At 36.4% G+C, this 24,248-nt stretch overlaps 1 protein-coding gene across 1 annotated transcript in view; it reads left to right on the top strand.

The window, feature by feature from the left end:
* Positions 1-23,877, top strand: part of Rap2a (RAP2A, member of RAS oncogene family) — a 40,502-nt gene extending 16,625 nt beyond the window's left edge. The window contains exon 2 of the mRNA XM_063246953.1: positions 20,152-23,877. Within this exon, the coding sequence (XP_063103023.1) occupies positions 20,152-20,389 (238 nt within the window). The 3' untranslated portion in view covers positions 20,390-23,877. The remainder of the gene's footprint in view (positions 1-20,151) is intronic.
* The last annotated feature ends 371 nt before the right edge of the window (positions 23,878-24,248 follow it).

The following is a 24,248-nucleotide window of genomic DNA, read 5'->3' on the forward strand; positions in this document are numbered from 1 at the left end:
TCTCAACCCTTTTCCACAAGATGAATTGTTTTCAGACTAAATGGCCAGGTTTGACCTTACTCTGACAGGGGCCTGGAAGCCAGAGACAGGAGATAAAATACTAACAGTTGTGGTACATTTTTACAGTTATGTCTCTACAATTAAGATTCTAGAATTGGCTTGCTAACAGATGGCTTGAGAGAACTTAGAAAAGAATAATTAGCATTTCTGTAGTATTTTACAGTATCCATAATACTTCAGTGGTTAACTCATGTAAGCTGTGTAGCACAGAGTCTGACACATACCACGCTCCCTGCAGATGCCGGCTGCTGTCATCTTCCTCAGCTTGCCAGTTTAATGCTTCTGTTTCGTGTACCAGGTACCAAGGCTCAGAAAGGCCAAAGGACGTGTCCAGAACAGGGGTAGGACTTCTTTCTGGGTCCCCTAAATCTAGATCCAGTTCTGTTTGGCTTGTATACACTCCGTGTTTATTTTAGACAGTGGCCAGATTACGGTTGACCTTGATTGTTATCCGTGGGATGGGCCTTTATCTAGGCACTGTAGGACTGCTGCATACTTTTGTGGAGAGTTAGGGGTGGGACAGAGTCCATAAATACAGTGTTTTAAAATAACTATTGTGGAAATGGAGTAGTGGCAAAGGAGACTGGGGAGACTGTTGGAATGGCTCAGTTATGAGTTGTTTTGGAAAAGAAAGCTTTGTAGTGGATATGAAAGGAAAGGGACAGGTTTTCTCAGGTCCAATCATTCCTGCCTTTCCTGTTATCACTATTCTACTATACTACTCCCCCAGCCACTGTGGTTGCAGCCCCTCAAGCCCCATACCTGATAACAACAAAAGACCATCTGAGACTTTAGCACTTATGTCCTTTGCCCTACACTGATTTCTTACAGCTTTCTGTTTCTACTAGGTGTCTTTGTTACCCGCCGCGAGGGGGCCCTGAACTACATCCCCATTCTTTTTATGTTTGATTTTGAGACAATCTCCCTTTGTCCCTAAATTCTAAATTGTCCAGGTTGGGCTTGAACTTGTGGTCCACTGGGGTGCTGGGATTTCAGGCATGTACCGCCATGCCTGACTATAACTTATTTTATTTTATTTAGCATTGACCTGAACCATATTGAAATACCTGTATTTTGTCATTTTTTTTTACTGGCTACTGTTGGAGGCCATGCACTCTGCCAAAAATGATGAACTCTAGCTCCTCTCTGCAGTGTGCATTTTTCCCCCTTTGGCCTTTTTCACATGTCTCCTATAGACCTTTCTAATAGATACTGCCAGTCAATCCCATGCCAGTTGCCTCAGTTAGTTATAACACATCATGTCTAGTTGATACACTCCTCTTCCTCTCCAGAGTTATATATTTCTGGGGAAAAGAAATGCTAATTCTGTTGATGTCATAAAGTTAGTTTTGTAGAAAGCTAGATTGTAGAAATATACTGCTTTGGCTTTCTGAAAAAAAAACTTGATTTGGTGCTATTGGTATCTAATTTAGAAATAAGCCATAGCTGGGGCTTTAGCTCAGCGGCATAAGTGCCTGCTTGGCAAACACGAGGTCATGAGTTCAATCCCTGGCACCAAAAAAAAAAAAAAAAAAAAAGCAGACATATTTTAATATCTTTTTTTTTTTTTTTTTTTTTTTGGTACTGAGGATCAAACTCATGACCTCATGCTGCCAGCCAGGCGCTTATGCTGCTGAGCTAAATCCCTGACCCCTTTAGTATTATTTTATAACAGTAAAAATTCTCTCCGATAAATGCTTTTTTAAAGTTTCTCAAGGCTTAGCTGTTCATAGCTTTGAAGCATCTTTAAATCTTTTATATTCAGAGGTAACTTTTTTTTTAAAAAAAGCAGTTGTAATTGAACTGTAATTGTGTAAAAGGTACATCTGAATTTTCATTCATGAGTATTTTTGCCAAGGATTCTAAAATGAAGAGTGCTAACAAGATAAGTACTATAATTTAAGAATAAATTTAAACAGTTTAAGTACTTTGCATATTCCTGAGTGATGGACTCAATTTGATCTTTTCAAGTATAATAGTTCAGACTGTTTTAATACACAAGCTTTAGATTTCAGTTCACTAGAGATAAAATGCATGTTTTATGTCTGAATACCTTTGTTCCTTTGCTGGATGAGAGCAGTGTTTTCTTCCTGTATGTGCCCAAGCTTGAGTTTTCCCTGCTGTTTAAATTCTGTAAAAAGAAACATTCTTTGTTAACATATTTTTAAATGAAATATTTTGGATTCAGTGGCTAAAAATACACGAAAATTTAGCTATACATGTAAGCATCAAACAGAGATCAGTAACTGCTATCCTCTATCTTATTTTGGATAGCTTGAATATTGTGCTTTTTAAAAACAGAATCAACTGGTTTGTTTAGACAATTTTTGCCTTTGGCTTCTAAATGACAAGATTTTAAGTTTTAATTGTGAACACTTCCTTACAAATAACATATTTCTGGCATGCATAATATCAATTTCTAATCGTAAAAGACCATACATTAGTATAGTCATCATTATAGTTTCTCCTTTTAATATGGATTTTTTAAAGTAGTATGGCATCTTGATACTCCTGAGAAAAATTGTATATACAATTTATAGAGCTAATACTGAAGGAAATGTTCAAAATGATTATTATTTTTATTTCCAGTACTATGCTGAATGAATTTTAATGTCAGTATTCCATATACTTTTGATCTTTAGCCAATTTTGGATTTAAATTAAGCAGCATAGGACTTAAAAATTGAAAATTATAGGTAGGATTCATCTGATTAGTAAATTGGTCAACCTAATCCTGCATCTTACATAACTTAAACACCATGTAACACATGTATGTACCCTCAATGTATCTTGAAGATTATTCTACTATTCCCATAAAGAAATTGTTTCTTTTAGTAACTTGCTGACCTTTCTGTTTCATTTTCTTTTTTATGGAGGTGTAATTTTTATGCAGTGGATTGCACAAATCCTAGATACACAGTTAGATTCATACACTGTCACCAAATCCCAGGTGCAGAGGTAGGACAGGCAAGCAACAGGACAGGCTCCTCATGTTCCACTCTGGTCTCTTTCATTCACAGAGCCTGACATTGAACTTTCAGCTTCTGTCATTCAGTCTCCTCTGTGAGATTTCATCTATGTTGTGGTGTGTAATAGTAGCTAATTCTCTAAGTAAGATGTAATGTCTTCTTGTATGAATGTACTGTGATTTCGTTATGTATTCTTTTGGGCATTTGGGCAGTTTCTAGATGGGGGCTACTATGAATGAGGCTACAATGAGCAAGTACATATCCTTTAGTGCATGTAGTTATACTTTCTCTGGCTATATACCTAACAGTAGAAACATTACTGGTAGTTCATAAATGTGTATGTCCAGCATTGGTAAACACTGGTGAATGATTCCCAAAGTAATTGTAAGCTTCCCTTCTCTAAGAATTCCAGTTGCTTCACGACCTGAATTTGATATTGTTAGCTTTTAATTTTAGCTAATCTAATGAGATTCTGAATATCTCATTGTTATTTTAAATTTTGTTTCCCTAATGTGTAATCACATGAACAACTTTTCATATGCTTAATGGCCATTCGCGTGTCTTTTGAGAAGGATTCATTGAGAAACTGTGATTGCTTTAAAAATTGGATTGCATGGGAGGGGGTTGGGTTTTTTGTTTTGTTTCATTCTGTTTTGTTTTGAGTACCAGGAAACAAACTCATGACCTCATGCTTTCTAGGCTGTATGTTACTTTTCTGATTTGGATGGCATGTTACTTTTATGATTTGTAGAAATTCCTTCTACCTATTGGATACAAGTCTTTCATCACATACTTGTATTGCAGACACTTTTCCACAGTCATTGGCTTACCTTTTCATTTGCTTAATAGTTTCTTTTAACAAGCATAAATTTGTAACTTTTAGCAAATTCTTGATTTTAATCAAGTTTGGCTTAATAATCTGTGGTGTATGTGTTGTTTAACACATCTTTCTCTAAAAGTTATGAAAAACATCATCCATATTTTCTTTTTAAAAATTTTTAAATTTAATTCGTTTTGTGATTGACCTCTAGATAATTTTTGGGTGGTATAAAATAAGGATCAAGGAAATTCTTTTAGTAAAACTACAAAGTTGACCTAGCACCATTTATGAAAAAGATCCTTTGTCATAAAAAACAAATCTATGTGTGTGTCTGTTTCCAGGGTCTGTATTCTGTTTTTGCATTTTTTCTCTTATGTCTAAAGCACACTGTCTTAAGTTATTGTAGCTTTATAATAAGACGATATCAGGCTCTTGTTCTTCAGGTGTGCTTTGGCTCTTGTAGGTATTTTGCTTTTCTATGGAACTCTTTGTATTTCCAAGAATCAGTCTGTCAGTTTTCTTGAAAATGAAACCCTGTTAGCATTTTGACTGGAATTGCCTAGAATTAGTAATTCAACTGTAGAGAATTGATACAGATATTAATATTAGGTTTTTATGCCAGATGTGGTGGCAAATGCCTGTAATCCCACACTTGGGAGACTGAGGCAGAAGGATTGCTTGCTACAAGTTCAAGGCCAGCCTGAACTGTAGAGTGAAACCCTGTCTCAAAAAACAAACAAACAAAAAATGGGTGTTGTAAGCAACAAATTTTTCTTCTGTTTTTATATCTTTTTAAGTTTATCTAATCTTGTTTGGTTATTTTCACTGTATATGTTGTTTGCATCTGTATGTTTTTGATGCATTTTATGTTACTTGGTAATGCTGTGAATAGTTTGTTTTAATTGAATATTTTCTAATTTTAATGCATTTTAGTTCCACATATAAATTGAATTGGTATCTACAGCTTTGCTTTTTAAAGATTTATAAGCTGAGACGATAGCTCAGCAGTAGAGTGCTTGCCTACCATGCATAAGGCCCCGAGTCAGTCTCCAGCACCACACACACAGAGCAATAAAAGTTATAAATGTTCATAATTTTATGTTGCTACTCCTTTTCTTCTTTGTGTCTTTATTCACTGGCTGGAATAAAACTGACCTTAAAATTTCCCTCTTTTTTAACTTAATCTTTTTTATTACCTCTGTTACAAAGCATAAATTATATGAATAATGACGTTATCTTACTTTTTTATTAAGGCTTTATAATTGTAGACTCATGTGCCGTTGTAAGAATTAATGGACTCCATGTACCGTTTCCCTCGATTTCCCCAGTGATAACATCCTGCCATACTCTAGAAAACGTCACAGAATCCTGACAGTGCTACAGAAGGTCATCATCACAGCATCTCTCATGCTCTGTCGTAGCCTTTCCCACTCCCATCCCCAGCTTTTCTCCTCTTCTTCCTGCGTCCCTTGTCACATTTTCTGTACTTTTGCATTTCAGGAATGTTGCACATTTGGAAAGGAGGTAATCTTTTTGAGATGGGCTCCTTTCATGCATCCAGATTCCCTGAGGATTGATCCGTATTGTTATATATAGCAGCAGGTTACTCCTTTTTATCACCGAGTAGCAGTCCAGTGATGTGTTTACCAGGATTTGTGTTTCTGCTTATTGAAGGGTATCTTTGTTGCTTCTGACGAGGATGTTGTGCAGTTTATCATTTGTATGATAATTACAGATTGCATTTTAAACCTGCCAGACAGTTTTCTGAAGTGGCTGTTCTGTTTTACATTCCATCAACCATGTGTAAGTGATCCAGATTATTCGTATCCTTACCAATTTTTTGATTCTGTCATTTTTTTTATTGTAGACATTCTGATGAGTAATATCTCATTGTAGTTTTAATTTACAATTCCTCAATAGCTAATGATGTTGAACATTTTTTCATATGTTTGCTATTTCTCCTTGAGTGAAATGTCTGTTCATGACTTTTGCCCATTTTCTAATTGCATTGTTTTTCTTTCATTATTTCATTTTGGGGGGCTGGGATTTAGCTCAGCGGCATAAGCACCTGCCTTGCAAGCAGGCAGTCGTGAGTTCGATCCCCGGTACCGATAAAAAGGAAAAAGACAAAAAAAAAAGATAAATTTTGGGAGTTCATTTATTTTAGAGATGTAGTTTAAAAATAGTTTTTCTTATCTATTGCTTACTTTTCCATCTCTTTTACAGTCTTTCACAGAGCCAAAATTTTAATTTTAATTGACTATGAATACTTTTTTTTCTTAAAAAACAGGAAGGATCATGTTTTTGTCAAGTATAAGAATTCTGTCTTGCCTTAGATCATGAAGATTTTCTCCTGTATAATTTTGTGTTTTCATTTAAGTCATGAACCAAGTTGTTTATTTTTGTACATGTGAGGTTTAGTTTAAACATGACTAATTGTTCCAGCCTCTTGTTGAAAAGATTATTCCTCCTCTGTTGAACTCTTTTTTGCAACTTGATCAAATATCAGGCATGGATCTATTTCTCGATTCCTCTATTCTGTTTGATTGATCTACATCTACCTTTCAGCCAATCCACACATTCTTGATTTTTGAGCCATATAATGTGTTGAAGTTGTGTACTGATGTCCTTCATGTTATTCTTCCTTTTCAAAATTGACTTTCGTATAATTACAAGAAAAATCTTGTCTTTGTCCGAAAAAAATTATTTTTGTTGGGCTTGTGTTAACTTGTATATCAGTTAGGGGAGAATTAACTTCTTTACTGTGCTGAGTCAGCCAATCCATGGATATCATATGTCTCTTCATTTATTTAGAACTTTGATTTTTTAAAATCAGTAATTATACTTTTTGATATACAAGATCTGTGCATGACTCAGTAGGTTCATACCTCTATAACTGTGGATCAGTTCTTAATGGTATGGTAGTTTTACTTTCACAGTGCATATTTACATTACTCGTATGCCAAAAACATGACCAATTTTTGTGTATTTACAAATGTGGACTAACATTAAGTCTAGGAAAATTTTTGTTCTTTCTTTTGTGAATTCTTTGGGATTTGCTTAGCAGGTAATATGAGCTGCAATTACAGAGTTTTATGTCTTCCTTTTTGATCTGCATGTTTTCCTTTCTTAAATTTCTGCTTATCACATTGACTACAGGGTTCTAAACCATGGAGAATTCCATGGTTTATGATTGTGGTTGTCCTTGCCTTGCTCCTGGTCTTAAAGTGAAAATATTCAATTATTTATACACAGCAGTATAAAGTTTTGTAGATGTTTTCACCAAACTGAGTAAGTTCCCCACTGACTCCTATTTTTCTAGGAGTTTTTATTTTGAACAGGCATTGAATTTTAATGCTTTAATGCTTTTTCTATGTTAATTGATAAGATCATGTGTTTTCCTCACTAATCTGGTAGATTACATTTTGTAAAATGTATTTTAAGTTGAGATGCATGGCATGAGGAAATCATAATGTAGGAAAAACCCATAGGAAAATATAACAAACAGTATTTAATTTTTTTTCTTAAGTGGGCCTTAGAAGGTGGGGATAGTGTTTAAGTTTTTACTTATGCTGTCTTGATTTGAGGTTCTTTGTTGATCATTATATTTTAAAGACTTTTAACACCATGATTAAAACAGTAATTCTGAAAAACTTTTGAAAGGTGAATTTGTAGTGTTGAGTAATTACCACTTACTCACTTTTAGAAGTGAAAGAAATGCCCAAATGTTGAAGGATAAAATCCCATTCTCTTTCTGTTAGTAGAAATTTAAGAATATGTGGAAAGATCTTCACTAAGACAACATTTGAGCATCAAATGAAGTTTACCTTGCGTAGGAAAAAGTTTTTTAATCTAGAAACAACATCTTTAAGGATATCCAGATAAATCAGTAAAATTTAGGAGGAAATTCAGAAATAATATTAGGATAATCATGAAATGAATTAACCCAACTTTTATAGATTATAATAAAGGAAGTAGCCACTTTGATAAGAAAATAAGTATTGTATAAATTTTAACTAAGATTATTTTTAGTATTTTTTTTCCCCGTTACCGGAGATTGAACTCACAACCGCCTACTTGCCAGGCAGGTGCTTATGTCGCTGAGCTAAATCCCCAGCCCTATTTTTAGTATTTAAGAACACCATGATATACTAAAACTTTTATAAGAAATAGTATTGGATAGCAAGTATTTTTAAAAATCATCACAGTACAAGTACACTAGAAAACACAGGTATAGTAGGCCCGTGGTGGTTTCCCTTAGGGTCTAATGTTCCGAGTCAAGCAATAAAGCTGTATTTGGAAAATTGGAAATTACTTTGAAAACATTTTTGATTACTTCTTAAATTTTTGATCAAAAGCACTACCTACTCTTTCTCTGTGTCTCCTTCAATAAATCCATTATCACATGTTTGTGCTGCCTTCAGAATGAATGTATAGTCATATACCTCAAAACAATGTTTTGCTCATGTATGGGTCATATAATTGAATATGTACTACATAGCATAGGTGTGTAGTAGGCTGTACTAGAATGTTTAGGTTTATTGAAGTACACACTATGATGTTTGCAACATCATGAAATCACCTAGTGACATTTCTGTGAACATATCTCCATTGGGATATGTGAGTGTAATTTATCTCTTTTTTCAATTAATTTCATTGGTACATTTTAGATACACATAATGATCACACTTATCTAGGGAATTTGTATGTGTACATAATACATTGTGATTCTTTTTTCTCCAATCCCCTCCTCTTCCTCAACCCTTTCTTCCCCTCCTCATTTACAAAAGCTTTGTTTGCATTTTTTTCTTCTTGCTCCTCATGCTGTAACCATGCTGGATTTGTTTGTTTGTTTGTTTGTTTGCTTGGGTTCTTAACTGTGGCTACAACTGTCTTATTGTCTCTGTACAGTGGCTTTTTCTTCTGTATAAAATGTTCCCTCCCTAGTTTCTGCTCCATGGCTGACTCATCTCTTAGACTTCAAGCCTCTACTTAGGTTTTACTGCTTTTGAACGCCTTTTTTGCTTGCTTCATGTAATGTTAGCCTACCCACACTGCTATACATTTATCATGGTAAAAAATGTTTGCTAGAAAATGACTACCATGATGTATTATTGTATTGTGTGTGTTTACTGTGTTTCCTCTAACTGGAATGCAAACTCCAAGGACTTTGTCTTATATGCCAAATCCTTCACCAGCTGCCTTGTTACTCAAGAAGTTAGTTAATGAAAACCTCTGAAGACAAAATTCTTAGTAATATAAAATGTAAGTAAGAGTTCAGAGGAATGAATAAACTACATAAGAGAAAAGGAAGATTTTAAAGAGATAAAATGTAACCTGTGCCCTGTCTGGTCCTTAGAATCTGAATGGTGGGAGGGACTACCCTACCTAGAAAATTACCATGAATAAGGCAACAGAAGTTAACTAGGAGGATCCTTCAGGGAAAGTTGTGGGAGATAAATTGGGTTAGCCATGAGGAGCAAGAGTTTGCAGAAGCTGGGCAGGAGTTAGATGAGGTGTGGTCCATAGTGGGTGGCCGTTATCAGCCCCAAGGGAGGAAGTATGGATGATATAAATGACTGTGTAAGTTGGTGCATTTCATCTAAGGTTTTATTTCAGAAACACATTCATTTTAATGTCTATACGTTCTATAATTTTACTCTTCATTTTTATCTTGTTAATTTGTATGGTTTTTTTTTCTTGGTTAACTTAACAAGTTTGTCAGTTTCATTGGTCTTCTCAGAACTAGTATTTTAATTTCATTGATTTTTATATTGTTTTCTGTTTTTGATTGCTTTGATTTTTTGCTCTTTATGATTTCTGCGCTCTTTGGGCTTTTTTCGTTATTTTTCTGATATCTTAAGTGGGAGCATAGAACATTAATTGAGATCTTTTCAAAAGTAAATATTTAATGCTATAAATTTCTCTTCATGCACTGCTTTGACTGCATCCTACAGATTTGGATATGTTGTGTTGTCATTTTGATTCAATTAAATGTTTTATAATTTTCCTTACAGTGTCTTCTTTCATCTGTGGATTATGGAAATGGTTAATTTCCATTATAACCTAAGAACATTTTATATTATTTAAGTTATTTTATATTTGTTACCATTTTTTATTGTAAGCATAAACATGGTCCTTCTTAGGGAACTTTCTAGATGTGCTTGAAAAGAATGTGCCATTGTGGGATGAAGTGTTCTGTGTTAATTAGGTAAAGTTGACTGGTAGTCGGTTTAGGTGTCTTACAACTTTCTGATTTTTGGTCTACTTGTTGTGTGGTTTACTGAGAAGTGTGTTTGACATCTTCAAATCTGATTAGAGATGTGGATTTATCTAGTTATTTCTGTCCATTTGTGTATAGTGTGTTTGGTAGACAGTGTAAGAGTTTTCAGCGCTGTTAGAAGACAGAATATAAAGTAAAGTGGCCTTTATTTTTTTTTTTTTTTTTTTTTTATCGGTACCGGGGATCGAACTTACGACTGCCTGCTTGTAAGGCAGGCGCTTATGCCGCTGAGCTAAATCTCCAGCCCCAGTGGCCTTTATTTTAAGAATGCAGGGAGAGACTCCATGACCTCCGGACACGTGGTATGGGGGCATACAAGTAGCTTAGGTTTGGGGTGGAGCCTAAGTGGCATTACTGATGCACAGGTAGCTGATTGGAATTCATTTTGGCCATGAGGAGCAAGAGTTTGCAGAAGCTGGGCAGGAGTTAGATGAGGTGTGGTAAATTGCGTAGGGGCGGGAAGGTAACCTTTCGCCTCCCAGCTCCTACCACTGCAGTGTCCCCTTCAGGGCAAAATCCTTTCAGATAGTACATGTACTGTCCAGATTGTTGTGTCTTCTTGTTAAATTGCCCCTCATTGCCATATAATCCTTTTATCCTCTGCTAATATCCCTTATAAGAAGTCTTACCTTGTCAGAGATTTCCATGGGTAGACCGCTCCAGCTTTCTTTTGATTATTATTTACATTTTTATAAGCTATCTAATACCCTAATTTATATATTTAAAGTGGATTTCTTGTAGATACTTATGGCTTTGGGTTTTCTTTTTAACCTGATTTGAAAATCTCTTTTTAAGCCACATGTTTAATTTCCTATTTAATGTAGTGTTAATAGGCTTCAGTCACGTCTACCTTTGATTTTTCTGTCTTACCCTTTTTGCTTTTTTTCTACTCCTCACTTTTGGCTGACCTCTTTTTTGGTTGTTTCTATGTAAGTTAGTATTTCATTTCAATTTATTGTCTTTGTGGTTGTTTCAAGTGTTAATAATCTTTTACATTTTCTACCTAAGGTGTAATGGGGGTCTCTTTGCCAGAGTTTTCATGAGTTACATCTGCCAGCAGCAAAATTCCAGAAATGGACTGTTAAAGTTTTTGCTTTGAATATTAATATGTTAAAGAACTGAAGAGGAAAAAAATAATAGTATACTTTCCCAATACTTAGCGTTTCTGTTTCTTTCCTTGTCCCTGAAATTCTAGTTTTGTTGATACCACTTCAGCCTAAAGAACTTCCTGGAATGTTTCTTTGCAACAAGTTTGCTAGTGATAAATTCTCCCCTTTTTTAATCTAAGAAAATTTCTTAATCTGTCTTCAGTTCTGAAGGATAATTCTATTTTGACAGGGTTTTTAATGTATTCTTGTAGTATTTTAAAGCTGTTCTCTCTTCTGACATCTGTGGATTCTGGTGAGAAACCTTCGGTCATTTTGTTTTTCTGTATATAGTGCATTCATTGTCTTTGACTGCTTTCAAGCTTTTATCTTTATCTTTGATTTTAAGTTGTTTGATTATGCTATGCCTTGACATGGTTTGCTTTTGCTAAACTTCTGTATTTTGTGAAGTTATCATTTTCAGCGTGTTTAAGAAGTGACCTATTATTTCTTATGTCTTTTCCAAACCAATTGATTTTCTCTTCTCAACTCCAAAGGCATGCATGTTGAGTGTTTTTGTTTTCTTGAGATTCTACTCAGGAATGTATTTCTTTTAATCTCTGTATTTTTAGATTGCATGATTTATGTTGATCTAACTTTATGTTCACTGGCTCTTCTGTCATCACTGTTCTTTGCATCTTATGAAGGTTTTATTTCAGATATAATTTTTATTTTTAAAATTTCCATTTCTTCTTTCTTTCTGAGGACATCTTACTTTGCTATTCATTTCAAGAGTATTTACCTTTACATCATGGAACATTAAGTACTCCTGTTGAGTATCCCTAATTGAAAATGCTGGGAACCAGAAGTATTTAAAACTTCAGAGTTCTTTGGATTTTGGGGATATATGCATACACTTTATGCAAATCTGAAATCCAGAATACTCCATGTTGTTCAAAAGTTTCAGACTGGAGATGCTCGCACTGTAACTAATGGCTTCTTTACGATCTGGTCATTGCAGCTTCTTTGTCACTATCACATCTATTGATTGTCTTTGCCCTTGAGAATTAGTCATATTTTCTTGGTTCTTTATATGTAATTTTAAGTTGTATTGAACATTTATTGCTTACATTCCACCCTTCTATAATTTTCTGGAGACTTCTTTCTTTCTTTCTTTCTTTCTTTCTATCTTTCTTTTTTCTTTCTTTTTTTCTTTCCTTCCTTCCTTCCTTCTTTCTTTCACTAGATAACCAGCCCACTTAAGCTCACAGTGCAAATTCTAGCTCTCATTCAGGAGAGGATTCCCTTATCAGTTCAGTTTTTAAAACCTTTACTGTGTTGTCTTGTACACATACGCCTTAGGGTTAGTTTTAAACTGGAGCAGTGGTTTAACTTGTGGTTCAGATCTCAAAAACTTTATTATACTCTTTTGGGTCTTTCCCACTCATATGAAGATCATATGAGGTTATTTTGATTCACATAGAATAAAGAAGTCCTTTTCTTTAGTTATGTCCTCTCTTGGATTCCACCCACATTCCTCAGACCACAGGGGCCCATTTTCCAGGTCCTCTAGCCAGAAATACAGAAGTTTAGCTTTCCTCACAGCCACACAGTTGTCATTTGGGATCATCTCCCAGGCAAAATGAGTAAGGAAAAACAAAAAGAGAAATTTGCCTATTCACTTTGGATCTTAGGGAGCTTTTTTCCCAGTTCCTTTAGTCAAAAAATCGTATTTCTTTGATTCTGACAAAATCATATTTCTGTATTTTGTTCTGACTTTTTATTCATAACCAGCAGGGAATAAAAGATTTCAGTTGGCTGCTGCCATCTTAATCACACTAGCAGGCCTCAAAAGAGACTTTTTATACAGCATTTAAAATGCCTGTGACCTGCATTTCCATCATCAGTTGGTCAGTCAGACTCAAACTATTAGGAATGTGTTCTTCTGATAAAATATTAACTCATAATGTCTATGAAAGCAGATTATTTTTATTTATACTGGCATCGCATGCCTGATAGCTGTGATTTTCTTGGTATCACTCCTTTCTTTACATAATTTTTACATTACATTTATAAATTTCTCTCTGTTCATCTTGGGTATGCATTTTGAAACTAAGAGAAAGTCAAAGCAAAGGACTGATTTCTTGTATTCAAGCTAAATTATGAAAAGAGCCTTATTAAAATGCAGTATTTAGTCACTCGAGAATTTGTCAGTTTAAGAGAGCGGCCTTGTTTAACCTTTTTTACCTCCTGTTTTCTGTCCCTGTAAGAAGCATTGAGTTTACACTAGTCAAGTGTGAAGGGAGCCTTCAAGTTCTAGCCCAAAACAGTCTTCTTCATCAGCACTCCCTTGACACTTTATTGGAGGTGGTGGTGGTATTGTGTTGTTGTTGTTTTGTGGTTCTAGGGATTGAACCCAGGGCCTCATACAGGCTGGGCAAGAAGTTTACCATTGAGCTATATCCCGGTTAGGACATTTTCTGGGAAATTAAAAATATCAGCTTGAAGGTAGACAACAAGCTTTCTTAATACTCAAATACTACTGGTTATAATATAAACTTACGACTGTTCACTGAAACTGAATGTCCACTGAAACTGTATGCACATACACAGACACACACAATTTTACATACCTTTTGAGACACAGGTCATACTATATGGGACTGCTATCTATATTAGCCAAAAAATAGTGGAAGAGGCTTTACGTCTCACTACTAGGAAAAGGAATTGAATTACAGTATTCAGTTATAGTGTAGATTCTATAAAATGTAATACTAGTCTACCATTAGGATAATGTATCATTTATTGAAATGGAATATTCCCTAATACTAAGTAAAAGTTGAAATTACTAAATATAATTGGTATAATCTCCTTTAATAAAATGTTTCCTTTGTTCACATAGGTTATGTATATAGAAGTATGGGCCAGAAGAATACACATCAAAATATTATAGGAGTCATTACAAAGATGAAATTAAAGATGTTTTTCCATTTTTCTCTTATTTAACTATTGCTAGGAATTTTTTTAAAAATCATGATTCAGAAAGAATAAGGAAACCTGTTTTCATTTGGACAGAAGAACTTGCATCTGTGAGAAGGGCCAGAGTGTTACAGATTGTAACTCCACATACAGAAGACACTCTTAACTGGCCTTGTAACACGAACATTTGACGGAACTGATGGAAAGGACAGAGCAGGTGGCCGTTAGCTATGAGCTCACATCATGAAAGTTGTTCAGATACAAGCTGCAACGCCATTTGGCAAGGTTGCTGTGGAAGTTATTGAAGCATCAAGTGTTTTGATATTTTGCCTTGAGATTTTCTTGGTAGATAAGACTTTAACACTGGGTCGAAAGTTGAACAAGGGACTTAGAACAGCCTTTTTCGTTTTCATTTCTGAATTTAAATAGAATTGCATTTCAACCTGCTTATGACTAAGAATATAACAGTGTGATAAAATTCCCATGAAGTAGGGCCTTCTGATATGCTACACCTCAAGAAGGAAGTGAGAAGAATTGACAGTAGTGATATCTGACTGTAGTTCATAAACAAGTGAGAAGGAGGAATTGATCTGAACTTGCCACAGTTTAAAACTATAAACAATAAACAAAGACTGTTCTTTAAGTTCACAAGGTTGTAGATGAGGCCAGTGATTCCTAAAATCTCTAAAGCTCAGAATCAGACTTCAGATTTATTTTCACTAGCTCTGGAAAAGGGCCAAAGAATCAGTGTTTCCTTTAATCTTTAAGTTATTTTGATCACCAACCAACCAAGTTTATATCAGAATAAAATAAATATATACACATACTTACATCAGGACAGTTATGAGAAAGGAGAAAACATAAAAGTCCATCAATGAACACATCAAATGCTTTTGAGCTAATGATATTTACAAAGCTGCTCACTGATAAGCCCGTCAGCATTGTACAGCTCAGTGATGTTTCATTCAACCCACAAAGCACAGCTGCTTAAAAGAGCTAGATTTATTTATTCATACATATGTAATCATGCTCATGAATACAATAAACAGTATGGAAGTTCATATCAATAAAACAAGTGTTTGTCCACAGACTGTAAACCAATGAGTGTGAGCTGCATCAGCCCTTCTCTGACTGTGGCCATGCTCCTAGGGGAAATGCCAGGATGATACACTGAGGCTGGTGGGACACTTGCCGATGCATGCATAAGATGGTATGTGATGAAAGTGACAGCCGGACTTAACTTGAGTCCTTTGGGAAATGAAGTGTTTAGAAAGGAGGAGAAAGGAGGACAACACATAAAACTGTGAGAACAGAAGATGGAATGACAGTAGCTGCCATCAGCTACTACAGAGGTGCCGAGTCTTCCCACATAGAGTGGGCCCTGCCATAACCGTCTCCTGAGGCCACTTCTGGTACCCCAGCGTCTCAGCTGTATTTAGCCTCATGAACATATTTGCTGCACCAGAGAAATGCTGCCAGGAATGTGGTGGGTTCCACGGATGATCCCATGGTCTTGTCAGTGCCCGTGAACACCAGGCATTCTCCTCCCACCAGCTCTCACTCAGCAAGGTGCGAGCCATTTCCCATTTGCTCTGGTACCTGCTTGGGAAACTGTCACTGGGGCCTGTGGTCATCTTACTCAGTGTGGCACCTGTGCCCCCCTGCTCTTCCCTGATCTGCATTTTTGTTTGTTTTTTGCCTTCTAGTAAACCTTTTTTTTTTGGCAATGCCAGGCACATTACCCAGGGCCTTGTGTGTGCTCAGCAAGGGCTCGACCTCTGAGCTACATCCCCAGACTGTAAATCTATTATTTCCTTATTATGTTTATTGTTAATATTTGTGTCTCTATTAAATTGTTGTCATGGTAAGAGCAGAGATCTCTGTTTTGTTCCTTACATTTGGTCAGTGGGGACAGTAGTATCTAGCATATGGTAGGAGCTAAGCAAATGAAGGAGTTGAATGGATATGTAAGTGTGTGATTCAGTTGAACTTTTCAGAGTAGCCTTCATATTCACACAGTTAGGAACATCCCAAGTGTCAGTTGGAACAATATTGCTGCAAAAGAGAGCTGCTTAAGTCCCGAGTGCATCTCTGTCATCTCTTGTCAGTGAATCACAGACCCAACAGAAGCCAGTGTGCTAGTGGAATTGATAGTCTGCTGCTTGGTGCTTTGGTGCCACAAGAACTCACGAGGTTTCCTCACACCTTTTGGCTTTGCTGATGCTATGCACTTCCATATCCCATTAAAAAAAAAATCAGTCCAATGGGAGTTGTCCTTAGAGGAATTTGGAGGACTGAGCCATTAACCTGGTAAAAGATGAGTGTTGAATGTGGGTGTGACCCACTGTGTCTACTGGAATTTTAACTTTGGAGTTTAAGAGCTCCTAGGAAACAAGTCCAGCTCATTTTAGACCCTAAGAAACGGTGGTACTGTTCATTTGAGACATGTTAGAGATGAGGTGAATCTGAAGTCACTGACCTAGTTAGAGGTGCTTGTTGGATGGCTTTGCCTTGCTTCTTCCCCTTATCTTTCTCACCTTTCTTTCTGAAGAAGGAGCAAGGTCCCTCTAAATCTTACCCTTTACTTAAAGAACCCCATCCTGTCGTTCCATCCCAGAACCTTTGGAGATTCTCTGTCCTACAAACAAGTAGCAGTATTTTCTTTCTTAATTCATCAATGTTTTGAGAATGCTTTCCTGCTTTTCTCATTCCTCATTACCATGATGCTCAGCACCTGATAGAACAGGTGTCAGCTTGCTTTCATGCTGCTTTTGACTTGTCTCCTTTGCTCATTTCTACCCCAGCACTTCAGTCCTCTGCCTTGTTTTGCTTGCTGAAGAGCACCTTACTTTCCCTGGTTAATGTCTGTGGTTCTTACCACTTTATTTATCAAGCTGTGGTTTCTCATTGGTTGGCTTGAGGAAGGAAAAAAGACATCACCTTGCATTTATCTTATACTTGTTTTTTCTAAATTATCTAATTTGACCTTTGCTGCAGCCTTGCATGTTAAGTGGGAACAGACAAATGAAATACAGAGACATAAAGGAAATGATGCGCACTCTGTCGTTGACAGGACGGAAGCAGAGCCTCTGCATCCTAGTTTGAAATATTTTCTACTGTCCCAGACTTTAATGTTAAGAGATGAAATATATCACCATCTGGTAGTTTGAAATGTACCTGATTTTCTGAAAGTTCTAGTTCTTTTAAATCTTCTGAGATATTAATCTGTATTTTTCTAGCATCTTTAGCATATTGATTTTTAGAAAAGATTTCTGACAACTCAAAGATGGACAGGTTCTCCAGTAATGAATTTTCATCTACATTATTAAATGTTATCACCAGTTAGTAAATGCTGTTACACACAGGCCTATGTTTGCAATATTTTGGTTGCCCATTTGAGAATCAGAGTGTTGGGTACAATGTATTCAAACTCTTGATTTACAACAGTATATCGTAGAACCATTAGCAATTTCATAAGTTTGCAAGCTTAGAAAAATCCACATATTCCTCAGGTATAAACCATGATATACTATATTTAAACTCAAAAAAAAATTTCTTAAAATAGCTCACAACAAATAATAGTAATATCACTTTCCTCTTTTTAAGTATTACTAACGAAGATCAAAATTAGCTTTTAACCTAAATCCAAGCGATAAATTTTACTCGTTTGTAAGTTACCTCAGTGACCAGTAAAGCATTTTAAAGCATACTCGCCATGTCCCATGAAACCAGCAGCATCCTGAGAGCAGGCGGTGGGAGATTAAGAAAAACTAGACATGTGCTAAAAGGAAAGCTGGGACCAGGTGGGACCTGACCTGTTTGGTGGAGAGGCAGCAACAACCCAGCACGGTTTGCGCCTTTATGTATACACAGCAAAATGGGGGGTGGGTGTAGGAGAACGGCCAAAAGTGCAGGTCACAGGGTTTGCTGAGATCACTGTCAGAGCTATCCATGCTGCAGTTATCGAAGCACCAAGGCCAGACATCTGCTCCGCTGGCCTTGCTCTAGCCCCAAATGAGTGGTCCATCTGCAGGCTGTTCGCCCACTACTGATGTTTATCTTCTCATACGAAAAAGGAAATTCAGTTGCATCTTTACAAAAGAAGCAGAGTAGAGACTGACCTCATCCTGCCTCAGCTGGCAGTGGTTGCTCCCTGCCAGCCTTCTCTGTCCACAAATCAAGAGAGCTGTTAGTGCTCACCTCTGGTATAGCTTCATTTTCACTGGCTTTGTTCTCCACAGGCCAGTCGTGGCTACACATAACTATCTGTATATAGTAGTCCAAAAAGTGTGAAAAGTCCTCATGTCAGATATTCAGAGCTGTTAGCGTGATCTAAGACCAGGGATCTTAAGGTAAAGTTGGTATGATGGAAATTCATACAACATCCTTTTACTTAAATGGAGTTGTCCAAATCCATATCCTGCAAAATGATAATAGCCAGACTTGAGATTTACCCTTGATATTGTTATTCCCACTCATTTTAAGTTGTGTTTCAAATTGCTAAATGGCACATTGCCAAGAGTGCACCCTCTGGTTGAAGCTGTTCTTAGCTGAATCTAGGCCCCCCCAAAATGAAATGCATGAGAATATTATTGGCCTTACAGGTTAGGGTGGGTAGAGAAAATCACCTTGGCAGGATGATGAAATTGTGCAGGTATTACAGCAAATGATTACTACCTACCACTCAGCTTCCTGAATGATAAAACCTCTATGAATCCTGCCTCAGTCAAGCCTTGATGTGTGGTGTTTCCTCTTCTGCCTAGCCATGTCCTGTTGTATTTGTTATCACTCGTGTGCAGTTTTGCCGTTTACTTCCTCTATAAATCAGAGACGTATTTTACTTACTGGAACACACGCATGTGATTTATACTAAAATTACAGAAAGGACAAATCTTTTGAGATGATGTTTGTATAAAAGTATTTCTGTGATCAAGCATAGTGAATAAATATGCAGGAGGCAAGCACCGGGTATTTCCACACCATGACATCCGTTACGTCCTGTACTATATGGAACAACCATTCTATGAAGAGGGAGTCACCCTTAAGTAGCAAAATGATGTAAATCTTTTTCTTTGTTCTTTTCTTATCATACTCATAGCTTTATTACTTTAGCATTTTTAAACATGGTTACCAAGACCCCTAGTCTATTTAAGAAAGAAAAGAGAGATAATGTTAAATAAGCCCAATGATTGAAATGTTCAGTCAGTTTCAGACTAAAAAGAACCATAATAATTTTCTTTGAACTGGCTAATCTGTAACAGTTTTATAAAGGAATAGGACATGTTTGTACTTGATAGTTTCCAACCTGATTTCTGTGAGGTGTTGTTTCTTATCTAGGAACTATTTGAACACCATTGGTTTGGATGTTTATAAAATGTAGTAAAATGTTGACAATTATAAGTTGTTTGCTCAGTAGAGCAAGTTATTACATGATCAAGTGAAATTTTGAGTAAGCATTTGTTAGAACAGAAAAATTTAATCTAAGAGGAGTTAGTCCAAGATTCTGAGAATAATTTTCCTATATGTCTGGAAAGGTAAATTTAAACCTGTTCACGACAGGGCTGTAATTCATATGTCTGGTTGCTGGTGGTTCTGAACCACCGGTAGTGCCTGCATGATTGTCTCATGGTGCAACATGGGACAGTCCCGTTCAGAGGTACGAGCCACCCAATGGGACAGTCCATGGATATACCACCAATGGTTTAAGCTGCTGGGAAAATGTTAAAGGGCATGCAATTAAAAACATCATTTTGAAAAACCCATTTGGGATCCATTCCGAGAGTAGTTTCAAAAGAACCTTAGGTAGGTGTCAAGCCAAGTGGTACAAGTAATTTTTCATGGAATTAAAAAGACTGTTTATGATGTAGAGTATAGTGAAAAAGAGGAAATACATTTTACCTGTTTAATTTGGAGCTAAGTGCTACAATATGTGTATGTTTTGTTTTGTCTTTTGTAGGTATGAGAAAGTGCCAGTCATATTGGTTGGGAACAAAGTGGACCTGGAGAGTGAAAGAGAAGTATCCTCCAATGAAGGCCACGCCCTTGCCGAAGAGTGGGGCTGCCCCTTTATGGAGACTTCTGCTAAGAGTAAAACAATGGTGGACGAACTCTTTGCAGAAATCGTGAGGCAGATGAACTATGCTGCCCAGCCTGATAAAGATGACCCGTGCTGTTCTGCCTGTAACATACAATAGCACCCACATTTGACGATCCTGATAGGACTTGCTGGGTATTGCAGGCGATAGAGATCTTGCCTACCACACTGCAGAGTTAGCAGGATGCATGGCATGGAGCTATGGTGCACTGCAGACCCTATTTATAAATGAGCAGTGACTGTCAGTTGATGTCTCTGAGTACATTTGGGTTCAGTAACTGCAGTGTTCACCAGTATCCTCGCCTCCTTTGTGCATCTGCAACTTGAAGGCATAGCCCATCAATCTACAGGGTGATCTCATTTGAAAGCAACGATGGCATTGTCGCTGAGTTGACAGTAGCAACTCTTGTATAAATTCAAGAAAATCATGAGGGAAAAACCGGAAGAATTCCTATGACCACTTACAGTAAATATTTTGTCTTCTTTACAAAGTAACTAAAGGAGAGTATTTTCCTACGAGAGAACTGAACTTCAGGAATCGGAATAAGAGCTCCTAACCAGTGTATTCCGTCAAGTAGCAAAACAGCTGGCCTGCCAACAGCACTGCAGGGAGAGTCTTTGCACAGCTGACGCATTTCTGTTTTTCAAAATTGATGCTTAATTGTAGATGTTATCCTGATTTGTGACATGGAATTAACTCATGCATCAGTCCTGATAGAGCAAAAGTCAGAACAAAGTGGTGTGAAAATACAGTCTGGCTTTAGAATTTGTTAAATCACCTGCTTTGCCACAGAAAAATGGAGGCTTTCTCAAGGGTTTGACAAGAATTAAAATACTAAACCCACCCTCTGTCACCCAAGCAGGAAGGTCTTTATCTCCTGAACCAGAAGGAAGCCACTGAGATGGAGAGATTGCCTAGCCTTACTAACACGAAGCATTCTAGTAGATTAACTAGTACCATCATGTAAGGAAAACGAAGCCATGTTGCAGCCACATGTTCCCGTTTGCAGAAACCTCACAGGACAGTACAAATACCTGGCATTTTTACGTTCGTTAAAGCAGCAAATTCCTTCTCGCCTTTAAGGGCTATGGTGTGATGTGACCCTTGGCTAACCTGCTTTGGAAATCCAGTTTGCTATAGCAGAGCTTTATTGCAGGCATTTAAACAATTGAATAATCATGTGAAATAATTTGGGCTTAAAAGTAGAACATAATTTATAGAGTGGAAGGTGAGGGACAAAAAGCCTTTTATCTTTAATTTTCCTGGAGAATTATATAAAGGTTTTCTTATAACAATTCTGCCCTGATTACTGAAGTGGCAAATAAAGCTGGAGAGAATATTTTGTTTTGAAAAAGGTGCTCGAGCTCTGACATTTTTGGTTTTGATAGCCGTGAAGTATTTATCATTTGCATGAGTAATGGCACAGGGAAAACCTATTCAAAAGTTTTACAATCAAATGTGGAAAGGTTTTCACCTCACTTCAGAGTTAGAAATGCTGAAGAGATGGTCTTGAGCCCACTCTCTGGAGAGAAATTTGGCCTTGAGAACTGCAATATCACTGAGCCTGTGATATACTTAGCGCCCAAATTTTCTTGGTTCCACAGTCTTGTGCAAGTAACCTCTGGTCTTACATGTGTAACTGAGAGAAGAGTGTGTCTGTGTGTGCATGTGTGTTTATCGTTCCTAAGAATTTGGCACAAATCAGATAATTGCCTATACTGAGAATCTATACTGCAGAATATAGTGTATCAAAAACATTTTTTCTTTGAAATTATTTAAGCATCCTTTCCACATCATAGAAATCATTGGTAGCCCCCAAGTGTTTAGTAACTGACATCTTTCTTCAAGGATAGAAGAAGGGTTGGTAGAATTTTTCATAGATGAGAAAACTGGAGAAATACTGTGAGTAAACCAGACCAAGTTTATGAGAAAATTTTTGAATTGTGAATATTTACATTCTTCTGTATAAATTTTTTATAATCTTCAATTACAAAACACCTTGTTTATAGGACAAAAGAGTTTTAACCAGTTTTCTTCAGGTAGACTTCACTGTGTAAAAGTTAAGTTGACCCAAACAAAATAATCAAAGATTCCAGAAGTATGATTTGTCTACTGAAGTAGAAATATTTGTTAGTAAGTCAGTTGCATTTTGAAGCCTTTAACTTCTAATAATGAGTCTGTGTTTTAGAATCCCATGATAGCAATTTATGACAACTATGATTGCATATTAGAAACAGTTGCAGAGATTCCAGTTTTATATCATGGATTGCTATGCAGATGCAAAAAATAGGTGAAATGATGTGAAAGCCTGGCAAAGTAAGATGGCAAAGATTATCTGAGGTTTGGGGTTTTGTCAAGAGATGTTTGTCAGACACTAAGGTGGGCTTTTACTGTGAAGAGGTTGCTAAGAACTGACATGGCCGCCTGACCAGTGTCCCCACAGCCTCTGTGGGTAGGGACAAGACACGGAGACCTCCAGAGCGGGAGACCTGCCTGCCTGCACTGTCGTCAGCACGGCATGAATCCCAAGCACCCTGAATGACTTTGCCAAGATGGAACTAAAAAGCTCAAGAGAAGAAAGATTACACTTGCTGGCACATGAAATCATAGTGGCTACAGAGGAAAAGTGGTGACTGGGTCACTACTTACGTTATGCCCTGATCAGACTAGCAACTAGATAAGTGAAAGTTTTTCGAACATGCCTTAAAGATATTATGGTTTGATCCAAAGACCCACTATTTCTTTAGCTATCGTGGTCAGGTTTTTCTTTTGTTTTTTTAGTTTTACACAAAAGCAGCATTTTTCTATAAGTTTTTTTTTTTTCCTTAATGTTGCAACCTTTTGGTTCCTTTAAGCTGTGATAGTGATGGTAACTGATGCCTTCGTTTTATTCAACTTAACACAAAACAAGCCAGCATCAGAAGTATTATATAAAATCTTTATTGAAAGGTGCTTAGATGATTTTTGTCCTTTAGTTTGTAGAATTAGGATTGAACTTTGACTCACTTGCCATCACTTTGACTCAGTTGCCATCACTTTTCTATGGTAAAACTACTGAAATTTGCTTTTCTCTAAAGAAATGTTGCCTAAGGATGTCTGGTATTTGTTTTCAAGAGTGGATTTTCCCCGTATGAATGTTGTCAGTATCTGTGTAAATTGAGTGTTTTGGTTTTTTAGTTTTTTGCTCCTGTAGTAGTCTTGTGTTAGCACTGGTTAAGCTTTAATTGTCTCTTTAGCCAATCAAATGTTACAGATTCTGGGGGTCTTTTTCTTTCTTTTTTTTAACTGTCATCGTGCATCTATTAAATCTTGATCAGGGTTTCAAGAATGACTGCAGTAGGTTTTGAAAACAGACTTATCATTATTGATTTGGGGTTTCCCAGAGATTATAGTTCACAGTTAGTTGTTGAGCTCTAATACAACTGACCATTTAAAATTGAACAAACAGTTTATTGTTTTATAACAGAATGTCAGTTGTTAAACCTTGACATTTCAATTAAAACATGAATTGTAGTTATAACTCAATGCAAATTCAACAGTTGTATTTGGAGTTAAATTATTTTAACAAATAAATTTATTTAATGAAACTCTGGATTTTGTTTGTTTTATATACTCTTGTGAGTAAAATTTATCAATATAAAATCATGTGAATTTAGTACCATTCTTACAGAAATGTAAGCCAAATTAAACTGATAATTCATCAAATACAAAAGATGAGATAATTTACACACCTTTTAAAAGTAAAAGTTAGCACAGTGGTGGTGAAACGTGTAATCAGGCAGCTGAGACAGAGGAATCTAGAGTTCAGGTCTACCCCAGGGCTACACAGTGAGTTCAGAGGCAACCTGGAGTCCATAGTGAAACTCCGTTTCAAAAAAATAAAACGAGAATGATTTTTAATCAGCCATTATAAATATAAACTTACTGTTAAAACAACTTTGTATTTTGATGATAGCTG

Source organism: Cavia porcellus, unplaced genomic scaffold (assembly GCF_034190915.1).
Source record: "Cavia porcellus strain 051 isolate PalLab524CR breed Dunkin Hartley unplaced genomic scaffold, mCavPor4.1 scaffold_4, whole genome shotgun sequence".
In the NCBI taxonomy this organism is placed as follows: Eukaryota; Metazoa; Chordata; class Mammalia; order Rodentia; family Caviidae; genus Cavia; species Cavia porcellus.